At 41.7% G+C, this 11,662-nt stretch overlaps 1 protein-coding gene across 1 annotated transcript; it reads right to left on the reverse strand.

Annotated features, from left to right (window-relative positions):
* Positions 1-4,424: 4,424 nt before the first annotated feature.
* PBDC1 (polysaccharide biosynthesis domain containing 1) lies at positions 4,425-10,143 on the reverse strand. The gene is made up of 6 exons (XM_037139552.2): positions 10,038-10,143; positions 9,884-9,949; positions 8,572-8,631; positions 7,905-8,045; positions 5,517-5,628; positions 4,425-4,910 (listed from the first exon to the last, which is right to left on the reverse strand). Exons 1-6 carry the CDS (start codon positions 10,065-10,067, stop codon positions 4,690-4,692), a joined length of 630 nt encoding a protein of 209 aa, XP_036995447.1. The 5' UTR covers positions 10,068-10,143; the 3' UTR covers positions 4,425-4,689.
* Positions 10,144-11,662: the final 1,519 nt, after the last annotated feature.

An 11,662-nucleotide genomic window follows, 5' to 3' on the forward strand; every position in this document is an offset into this window, starting at 1 on the left:
ACGCCCACCTTCCTCTCTGGCCAACCGCCCCCCCCTCACACCCTCACTCAGCCCCTAATCTTGCAACCTGGCAACTTTCAGCAATCTGTTCCAATCCTTTATACTTTTGTCACTTCAAAATGTTATATAAATAGAATCACATATCATATATAATACCTTTTGAGATTGACTTTCTAAAGTCAGCATAATCCCCCTGAAATGCGTCCAAGTTGCTGCATATACCAATAAGTTATCTTCCTTTATGACTGAGTTGCAGCCCATGGTGTGGATGCGCCAGTTTAACCGTTTGCTCACTAATGAATATATATACGGGTTGCTTCTAGAGCAGGGGCGTCAAACTCATTTTCACCAGGGGCCACATCAGCCTCGTGGTTGCCTTCAAAGGGCTAAATATAATTTCAACTCCTTAACAGTTAAGGGGTAGTTATACTTACAGTCCTAAAATTACATTCGGCCCTTGGAAGGCAACTGCAAGGCTGATGTGGCCCTTGGTGAAAATGAGTTTGACACCCTTGCTCTAGTAGTTAGCAACTCACAATAAAGTGGCTATGAACAGTCCCATACAGGTTTTTGTGTAACTTTCAGTTTCCGTTTCTCTGGAGCAGATGCCCAATGGTACAATTAATTAGCAATTAATTAATGGACCGTATGGCCTTTGACCCATTCTTGACCCTAGTTTCAGGGACAGCCAGACTTCCTATCACAATGCTGGCAAGCCATATGGTGCTCCTGTTCATTGGCCTGGTATCTGTGGGCTTTAAAAGAGGAATGTGGAAAACTTGGTCTCCAATAATGTTAACCATCAAATATCCAGATGGTGTGGCATTGGTGGTATAGTGGTGAGCATAGCTACCTTCCAAATATCCAGATGCCTTTCATGTTTTCAGTCCTGTATTTTCCCCAGGACAAGTGTTCTAAAAAACAGGAAATCACAGCCTGTGTCTATGACCTAAAGTGCAGACAAACCTGTTTGCTTTGTGTACAACTGTTGCTGTGTGCCTTTCTAGTTTAGCTCTTGCCTAGGGGACAATTCATCCATTAAGTGTAACTTTCATTTTTCTCCTGTATCCAGTGGGGGAGGAAGCCTCATTCTCCACCCCCCATCCTGGAATAGATCCTTTCTTGCATGTTATGCACTTCCAGTGGTTTTTTTCCTAAAATAGACTGTCTTGACTCACACTGCAGACTTTCCTAAAATCTCTCAAAGGTTCACAAAAAAAACAAACAAGCAGCATCTGGCCTCAGTGTGCCTCATACCTCCTGCTATGCAGCCCGAAGGCTGGCACCAGCAGCAGCCAGCCGCAGCTGACAGCCTCACCCCTCCCGGGCATCTGCAAGCCCCGCACAAGTGGCAGCCATCTGCAGATCTCTTTCTAGCTCAGATCAGATGACACCAGGTGGGGCACATGCAATGGCTGACCTTGGCCTGTACCAGAGCCCCTCACAAGAGGCGTCCTTTGGCAACACACTGGTGGCCAGCTTCACAACACACCACAGCGCTACCTGAACACCTCCACAAACGACACAGCCAAAGGGTGGACTCAGCAGGCACCAGAACCCCAATAAAGCAACTCCTGCTTCCTAGGGTTGCCCCTGCACAACAGCTGCTCCACTGTAGTCACGGCCAGTCCTCACAACCAATCAGCCTGAGGTTCAGTCCTTCCCACTAACATAGCAACAGCATTCCAGGTTCATCTATGACAGGAGGGCACATACAACTCATGCAAGGGACACACCTAGAGCACCTGAGCACTCACGTGACCAGGGAGGCTGCACCACTGGGCCCCAGAGGACACCCACTGCCTAAGACCACTCTACCAAGATCCAGAGATGTAGCAGTGCTACACAGAAACACAGGGAAGAGGCCAAAATGAGGAGACAGACAAACTCCAGAAAAAGAACTAAACAAAATAGAAACAAGCAATCTACCAGATGTAGGGTTCAAGACACTGGTTATAAGGACACTCAAAGAACTTAAGGGAAGAGTAAATGATCTTGGTGAGAACTTCAATCAAGAAATAGGAAACATAAAAATGGAGATAAAAAACAAGAAAACACCAGTCAGAAACAAAATACATTGGAGGGAAACAACAGTAGATTAGATAAAGCGCAGGAGTGAATCAGCAGTTTGGATGACAAAGTAGCAGAAAACATCCAATCTGAACAGCGACAAGAAAAACTTATCTTAAAAAAAAATGAGGATAGTTTACGGAGCTTCTGGGACAATATCAAGTGTACTGTAATTTGTTGCATAGGGATATCAGAAAGAAAAGACAGAGCAAGAAATTAAAAACCTATTTAAAGAAATAATGATGGAAAACTTTCTCAACCTGCTGAAGAAAATAGACATACAAGTCCAAGAAGCACAGAGAGTCCCAAACAAAATGAACCCAAAGAGGTCCACACCAAGACTAATCATATTTAAAATGTGAAAGATTAAAGACAAAGAGAGAATCTTAAAACCAGCAAAAGGAAAGCAGTCAGTTACCTATGAGGGAACCCCCATATGACTGTCAGCTAATTTCTCAACAGAAACTTTGCAGACCAGAAGGGACTGGCACAAAATGTTTAAAATGCTGTCAGGGAAGGCCCTATAACCAAAATTACTCTATCAGCAAAGCTATTATTTTGAATCCTGGGAGTTTCCAGACAAGAAAAAGCTAGCTGAAGGACTTAGTTCATCATCATCACACAAGTATTAGAAGAATTACTAAAGGGTCTTCTTCAAGAAAGAGAAAAACAGGATTAAGAAAATGTGAACACTAAAACAACAATAATCACACACCTATCAATTACTTTAAATTTAAAAGGATTAAATACTTCCATCAAAAGACATAAGATCCTGCCTTGCCTGGCTGGTGTAGCTCAGTGGATTGAGCGCAGGCCTGAGAACCAAAGAATTGAAGTTTGATTCCCAGTTAGGGCACATGCCCTGGAGGCAACCATACATTGATATTTCTCTCCCTCTCTCCTTCCTTTACCCTCTAAAGATAAATAAATAAAATCAATTAAAAAAAAACAAGACCCTTACATATGCTGCCTACAAGAGACCCACTTCAGATTGAAAGACACACACAGAACTGAGAGTAGAAGGATAAAGAAAGATATTTTAGCCCTGGCTGGTATAGCTCAGTGGATTGAGCTCGGGCCTGTGAACAAGAGGATCGGGGTTTGATTCCCAGTCAGGGCACATGCCTGAGTTGCAGGCCAGTTCCCAGCAGGGGATGCATGAGAGGCAACCATACACTGATATTTCTCTCCCTCTCTCCAACAATAAATAAATAAAATCTTTAAAAAAATTCCATTAAAAAAAAGAAAGATATTTTATGCAAGTAGAAACAAAAAGCTAGGGCAGTAATACTTACATCAGCCAAAACACACTGTAAAACAAAGGCTATAACAAGAGGCATAGAAGGACCCAGCTATTCCATGTCTAGGTATCTATCTGAAGAAACCCAAAAAAACTAAATCGAAAGACATACACATCTATATGTTCATTGCAACATCATTTACAATAGCAAAGATATGAAGGCAACCAAAGTGTTCATTAATATGTGAATGAATAAACAAGAAGTGGCACATATATACAACAGATTATTACTCAGCCATAAAAAAGAAAGAGCCCTGACTGGCATGACTCAATTGGTTGAGCATCATCACACAAAGCAAATGTTTGCCGGTTTGATTCCCAGTCAGGGTACATGCCTGGGTTTCTGGCCACAGGTCCCCAGTTGGGACACATGTGAGAGACAACTAATCAATGTTTCTCTCACACAATGATGTTTCTCTCCCTCTCTTCCTCCCTCCCTTCCCCTCTCTCTAAACAAAAGTAGGTAAAATCTTAAAAAAAACCCAACAAATAAATCTTGCCATTTGCAACAACATGTATGGACCTAGAAGGTACTGTGTTGACTGAAATAAGTCCAACAGAGAAAGACAAATACCATATGATTTCACATATATGTGAAACCTAAAGAACAAAATATCTCAACAAACAGAACAGAAACAAACTCATAGACACACAGAACATTTTGACGGTTGCTAGACAGCAGTGGGGTTGGGGTGCTGGGTGAAAAAGCATTAGGAAGTACAAATTGGCAGTTACAAAAATCACAGGGATGTGGGCTATAGCACAGGGAATATAGTTAATGTCATACTGGGTGTGTGTGGTGTCAAATCAGTGCTGGACTCGCCTTAGTGATCACTTCGTAAGTTATATAAATATCTGATCACTGTGTTGTACACCTGAAACTGATACAGTATGGTATGTTGACTGTAATTAGAACATAAAACAGATGTTTAAGAAACTAGCATTAATCATTTTATATAAGACATGGCATAGAGATTATGCACCTGAAAAAAAAACAGAAGCGTTAAATAATTTTAAATACCTTTTCAAAGTTAATCAGAGATGCAGACAGTCATAAGAACCAAAAGAAGTTTATTTACAAAATTTCTTACTTAACCAGTGAAGAGAACCAGGAAAAAATATATCAAGAAACAATCAACTATGACCCCACTCATAGTTTTTAAGCCAGTTCATACAAAAGAATAACCAGAGAAGCTCCTGATTACTAGGCTACAAAAAAATGTCCTTCTGCATGTCCTTCAACTGAACAGGGACACACATTTAACCGCAGGGATCTGCAAGGAGCATCATGGTACTTGTAGACTCAGCTGAGTCCGTTTCTAGGGTGCTGTTCCCTCGCTACCTGACACAGGTGCTTCGCCACTTTTGTCGATGCTTTCACTGGCTTCTTTCTCTTGTTCTCCTCCATTGTTGCTTTTCTCTGGTTCTCCTCTGTTGGCTCCTTTGTCCTCTTCTTTGTCCTGAACACTGGTGTAAACTGCTTTGTTATGGCCTTCCCGGTTCCGAGCAATTTCAATGGCCAAAAATTGTATCCTGGGGGCTGCAAGGTAAATAGAATTGATTATTGTCCTAGTAACAATTACTCTAAACCACAGGTGGCAAACACAAGGCCCACTGGAAGAATCCAGACCTCCACTTTGTTTCTACCCGGTGGAGCACCGAGCTCCTTGCCCCTAATTAACAAGTACTTATATTTATATAGAGTCCTAAAATTACATTCGGCCCTTTGAAGGCAATCTCGAGGCTGATGTGGCCCCCAGTGAAAATGATTTTGACACCCCCACTCTACACCTACTGGAAATCTAATAAATCTATGACTAGAAAGTATAGTCATAAGTTTCAGAGATGTGAAATGCTAATTCTTAGAAGGTGAATATACTTAACTATCTTATCTCACAGTAACTCAAGAATTAGTAACATGATCTTTAAAGATATTACAAATAAGATGACCCCCAAACTATCCATGTAAAACCATTCATCAGTAAAACTAGATCCCTCCACTTCACCAATTCAAACACTTTTGACCTTGGTACTCACTGACTATTGCCCTCTAGATTTTTCATTCAGTCAACAAACATTTCTTAAAGTGCCTACTATGGGCCTTACTCACCTTACACTGAAATAATTCCCAGGGCAAGAAACTCACCAAAGATGGTGTTTTCCTCGGTGTAGCCTTGAGAACAATCCAGTCGCAGCAAAGTACCATAGTTAAAGTCTTCTATAACCCCATCGAACTTCAAACAGAATGGCCTCCACTTCTATAAAGGCAAAAAAGATGCATTATGTGACTAATGCAGGAGGCTGGTGAAGCTGGGCCCACAGAGGGACTTCCCGCTTCCTCAGTAAGGAAAATGACCCCAGTGAAAGAGACTAGGTTTGAGTTGACTGCTCGTCTCAGCAACACGTTTCTGCACTACCCATTATGTCTCTAGACTAGTATTTCCCAACATGAATATTTTTACCTGACAAAATACTTAAATCCTTGACTGCAGAATCAAAATTTGATTTATTAAATGGAGTCTTTGTTCTATGTTTAGTCATTGGCTAGCTCAGCCCCAAACGATCATTCATCCCCACTGAAGCACAAATGAGACAAAGGAAGCAGGGATTTGGCCCAAAGTCGCAAAGTTAAATTCTAAGAAAGAAGTCCATTCAGTAGAGAAAATTTTCTAAAGATCACTTGACATTCTGCTAAGAGTTAAAAGTTTACATTCTTCATAAGTCAAGGGCCTTCTCTCAGGAAAATATTTTTCCAATTATAAAAGTTGTAGCCCTGGCCAGGTAACTCAGTTAGAGTGTCATCCCAATATGCCAAAGTTATGGGTTCGATCCCCAGTCAGGGTACATACAAGAAGCAACAAATGAATGCATAAATATGAGGAACAAAAAATCCATGTTTCTTTTCCTTTTTCTTTCTTGATCTCTCTCTCCCCCATCTCTTTCTCTAAAAATCAATAAATAAAAAATTGAAGAGTTTTAGTGCCCTGTAAAATCACAAGCTAATCAAATAAACAATGCAAAACACAAATATTTCAATGATCTTTGGCATGGTCTGTGATAACATCAACTTAAATCCAAAGAAATCAAACACCTCCCTGTACCCTACTTATCAATCTTCCATCCAAGTGTTCTGGTTCAACTACGCTCATAAACAAATGTAATCTTACTCCCTTGAAAGTGTTAGGTCATTAGGAACAAAATGTCCAAGTCAAGAAGGTGGAAAAAAGATTCAATAACCATTTAAAAAATCTAGCCCTGTCTGGTTTGGCTCTGTGGTTTAAGCGCTGGCCTGTGAACCAAAGGGTCGCTGGTTCAATTCCCAGTTGGGGCACATGCTTGGGTTGTGGGCCAGGTCTCCAGTGGGAGGCACTGGAGAGGCAACCACACAATGACATTTCTCTCCCTCTCTTTCTCTCTCCCCCAACCTCTCTCTAAAAATAAAATAAGTATTTAAAAAATCTATAAACAAGAAGTCAGTTCATAACTTACTAGTTGATGACAACTACATAAGTGCACAGGTTCTTTATATATCTTCATTAAAACATCCCACCCCCCAATTTTATTTTTTTTAATTAAATTTTATTTAGTTACTTTTCAAGTACATTTTTTTTTTTATCTATTTCTCCCATCCCACCCTACCCCCCGTCTCCCCCCTCCCTCCCATTCCCCCCCCCACCAGTCCTCATCCCTGTGTCTTTCATACTTGTTCCTCAAAATCCCTCCCCCTTTTTCCCCTTAAGTTCCCTTCCCTCTCCCCTCTGGTCGCTGCCCACTTGTTCTCTATTTCAGTGTCTTTGTTTTTATTCTGTTTGCTTGTTTGTTTTACTCTTTAGCTTCCTGTCAAAGGTGAGATCATATGGTATTTGTCCTTCAATGCCTGGCCTATTTCACTCAGCATAATGCTTTCCAGTTCCATCCATGTTGTTGCAAATGGTAGTAGCTCCTTCTTTCTCTCTGCTGCATAGAATTCCATTGTGTATATGTACCACTATTTTTTGATCCATTCATTTACTGATGGGCACCTAGGTTGCTTCCAACTCTTGGCTATTGTAAATTGTGCTGCTATGAACATTGTGGTGCACAGGTTCTTTGATATTGATGTTTTAGGATTCTTAGGGTTTAATCCTAGCAGTGGAATTGCTGGGTCAAAAGGCAGGTCGATTTTTATTTTTCTGAGAAAATTCCATACTGTTTTCCATAATGGTTGTACCAGTCTGCAATCCCACCAACAGTGAACTAAGGTCCCCTTTTCGCCACACCCTCTCCAACATTTGTTGTTTGTTGCTTTGTCTATTATAGCCATCCTGACTGGTGTAAAGTGGTATCTCATTGTGGTTTTAATTTGCATCTCTCTGATAGCTAACGATATTGAGCATCTCTTCATGTGTCTCTGGATATTCTGTATGTCCTCTTTAGAGAAGTGTCTGTTCAAGTCCTTTTCCCACCCCCCCCAATTTTAAATGTATAAAAGTGTATTCACCATTAATAACTGTTGGTCAGAGGCTAGGCAATATCTAAGAGAGAGAATTCTTACCTCTTTAGCTGATACTGATTTGAGTTCTTCTGGGTCCAACACATCTATCCTGAGTTTCTCAAAATTTTTCCGAAATTCAGAATAGATTTGGTCATCCACTTTGGTGAGTTTCAGAAACTGTGGGTCAACTGATGAAATCAGCTGCGAGACAATAAAACGACATACATATGGTAGTCTTTAATTTACTACACCTCTACTCCCTCTTCCCCAGAAAGCCTTTATGGTTCTCAGGGCAGAAGACGTCATTAGGAAGTACAGACAGCTCAGGTTCTGGATGAAATCATGACCTAGTTTTAATGCATCATAATATACTATGGTCCATCTCACCAGTTCAAACACTTTTGGCCTTGGTACTGACTGGCTAGTGCCCTCTGTGAATTTTTCATTCAATCCATAAACACTTATTAAAGTGCCTACTATGGGCCAGGCACCAGTTTGACAGTTACCAACAGAACTCTGGGCAAAGAAAATCAACTCCTACTCACTGTCAAAACAAAATCCACTCGCACCCTCCCCCCCCCCCCCGCGCCGTTCTCTAATGATTAGATCTTACAGCAATAAAATTTATCTCCAAAACACAATTATTTAAATTGCTGAGAATAGTGATTAGCCAAGAATCACACAGTACATGGTTAAACCTGTTTAATAATGAAGACAGACAACTCACTTTGTAATAGACTTCAGCATGCTGCATTGCTCTCATGGCCCATGCCATCTCAATATCAGGCTGCAAAGGAGTTAAGAACACCAAGTCAGAAATCTCCCAACGTGCTGCTAGAGAACAAATTAAGAAAGTCTTCGATTGTGTATTTAATGCTCCAGAGAGCTACCAAACTTAGTGTTACTATCCAAGGATAAAAACTGGATTAATGGGTTTGGACAATAAAAAATTCTCTGTCCCTACGACAAACAACAAAAAGCTATCCACACAGTCTAACAAATAGAATGAGTCACGGACTATCTTTTCCTGGAAGCTAGTAAAAGTGTGAGAGACTAAATAAAACGGTAGATAGATAATACTCTCAAGACTGAGTTAAATCATTGTAAAACTGAAATAAACTCAAATACACAACTGAATTATTGAAACAACAAAGTAAGATAATGGAAGTGAAATTACTCTCCACTTTTGAGAGTGTAGCATGTCATAATCATCATTTGTGTTTATCCAATAGCCAGTTCCCGACCCTATAACACTTAGAGATGAAACAGTACCGTGAAGCAGGCTAGTTTATAAATATGCCTTACCAAGCACCCAGCCCCTGTTCCAGTAGAATCTCTCACTCAAACTGGAGGGATCTACTTCACTGACTCCAGAACAAGCCATTTGCATTTTACCTCCAGGCTCTTTGCCTGACTGACAATTCTTGTCCGTGGCCCACCTACACTTAGAGGATCCAGTTCCAGATCCACTATCTCAGTGAAGTCTTCCTCTACTGTCTCGGTCCTAAGGGTTTATTTATCCTTCTTCAACTGAACTGCTTTGTACCATATGTCCTGATCCACTCATCAAGCATACATCACGTTCTTATTTGAGTGTTACTACTGTTCTCATATCCCTCTGTCTTGAATCTCAAATACACCATGTGCTTTCTCCTTAAGAATCTAAACGAGACACAGCATAAGCCAGTGCAACCTTACTGCACAGTGGAATCACAGGAGACCTTTACAAACATGGATTCCGGTCGCTCAGCCTCAGATACTCCGATTTAATGGATATGCAGTGCTCCATGGACATCGGGATATTCAAACACTTCACAGCGGATTCTAAAATGCAGCAAAGTTTTGAGTGCTACTTCCACTGGCATTAGTTCGGCGTTTGTGGACCATAAGGATTAGAATGAACTGAAAGGCGTGGTTTCTGGAGGACCTGGACCGGGTCCACACAGAATATCACGGCAGGCAGTTACAATTTCGTGGCGGACCCTGCAGACATCCCAGACTAGCTAGATGAATGGGAGCTTCGGGTGAGTCATACTCACATCGTTGCCATAAGACTCAGCTGGGAGAGAAAGAGCGTGTGCCACTGACACCACTTCCCCGGACACCTGGATGGAAAAAGCAGGGGAGAGGAAAAGTTCAAGGCTAGACTAAGCTCGCCGTCCCGGTTCACCCGACCCCAGAGCTGCGCCTCACCGGCTCTTCATTTTCACTATTCGCCTCCATGTTGCAGCGGCTACCACAGCTAAGAAACGACAGCGCGGCTCCACGTCCCGGAAATGACTTTACGGGAGCTCTTTACGCAGTTGATCGGAAAGGGAAAACCTGGGAAGAGTGGCTTTCCTTGGCCCGGGCCCGCGCCCGCGCGCGCCCTCTCTCTTCTGGAGGAGGTAGTGCTTGGCCCCTTCTCACGGGCCCTGCGCAGACTCAAGAGTACTGCGTTGTTGCTAGGCTGGGTTGCTAACGGCCTCTGAGATGCTGAAATGCTCAGTAATGACAGAGATGATCATGGGAAAAACCTAGGTTAAAATAATGCGGCTTTCGCGTCCCACTGCACCAAGTGCAGGCAGGGAATCGAATTCACACTCTTGGTTTGTGAATGCGGGCTCACAAACACTAGCGCACGGATGGATAAAGAGTGTAGTAATTTATGATTTGGGGGGAGTAGACGGGCTTTGTACGGTGGATATTAAAGAGTTAAGACCTTAACCTAAAAGCAGATGTAAGCTACTGGAGGCCTTTAAGTAGACTAACTCACAATCAAATTTAAGTTTTAAGAATATCACTAAAGCCCTGGCTGGTGTAGCTCAGTGGATTGAGCTCGGGCCTGTGAACAAGAGGATCGGGGTTCAATTCCCAGTCAGGGCACATACCCGGGTTGCAGGCCAGTTCCCTGCAGGCCAGTTACCAGCAGAGGATGCATGAAAGGCAACCATACATTGATGTTTCTCTCCCTCTCTCCTTCCCTTCCCCTCTAAAGATAAATAAATAAAATCTTTAAAAAAAATGACCCAGCAAACATTTTATAAAAAAAAAAAGAAGAATATCACTAAAACACAACGTGCACAATAAAATTGAGGAAGGCAAAACTGGACACAGAAAGACACTTGAAGGCACTGGATAATAAAAACCTAAGCCAAGGCACTGGAGTTGAGATGGATTTTGAGAATTAATAAGGGAAAGGGAATCAATAGGACTTTTTGACTTGTTGGATATGGAGGATAATGAAGAGTTAGGATTCCAGTATTACTCCCAGGTTGCAGAATAGGATTCAGGGATGAATATCATTGAGGTAGAAAACTAAAGTGGAGGGATGATGAGTTTTGTTTGAGGAGGTAAATTTGAAGAGTCTACAGGACATTTAGATAGAGTTGACTAGTTAGAGGGAGATCTGATCAGAAATATCAATCTGACAGCTGATTCTTCAAGTTTAATTGAGCTGTTTCAAGGAAACTGCAGAACTCTAAAGACACAAAGATCCAGAGGCCAAGGATGGAATTATTTATGAAGAATAAAAGGCAGCAAAAAAAATAGTTGTGGGTGAGATATCAGCAAAGAACCAAGGGAGAGTCTCACTGAAGCCAGAAGATGAGAGAACCCCCAGGAAGAAGTGGTGAACAGTGTCAAATAGTCGTGGGTTGAGCACACTAAGCCCAGAAGTACTGAGAGGTCACTCACAACTTTAGCAAGAGCAGTTTTGGTGAAATGGTGAGAGCACAGTGGGTTGAGAAGGAAGTGAGAGTTAAAGGACAGATGACAATGACCATAGAATGTTCTTAGAAAATAGAGACATGGGGTCCAGATACTTTTTAAAAGTATGG

The sequence above is a fragment of the Artibeus jamaicensis genome, unplaced genomic scaffold (genome assembly GCF_021234435.1).
Source record: "Artibeus jamaicensis isolate MK-2021 breed Jamaican fruit bat unplaced genomic scaffold, CSHL_Jam_final contig_240, whole genome shotgun sequence".
In the NCBI taxonomy this organism is placed as follows: domain Eukaryota; kingdom Metazoa; phylum Chordata; class Mammalia; order Chiroptera; family Phyllostomidae; genus Artibeus; species Artibeus jamaicensis.

What these genes read in the sequence shown, in the direction of transcription:
- PBDC1 (XM_037139552.2), bottom strand. Translation starts at nt 10,067, where the DNA reads ATGGAGGCGAATAGTGAAAATGAAGAGCCG. An exon ending in ATAGTGAAAATGAAGAGCCG is followed by an intron (nt 9,950 to 10,037) that starts GTGAGGCGCAGC and finishes TTTTCCATCCAG; the next exon opens with GTGTCCGGGGAAGTGGTGTC. An exon ending in AATCAGTATCAGCTAAAGAG is followed by an intron (nt 5,629 to 7,904) that starts GTAAGAATTCTC and finishes TTGCCTTTATAG; the next exon opens with AAGTGGAGGCCATTCTGTTT.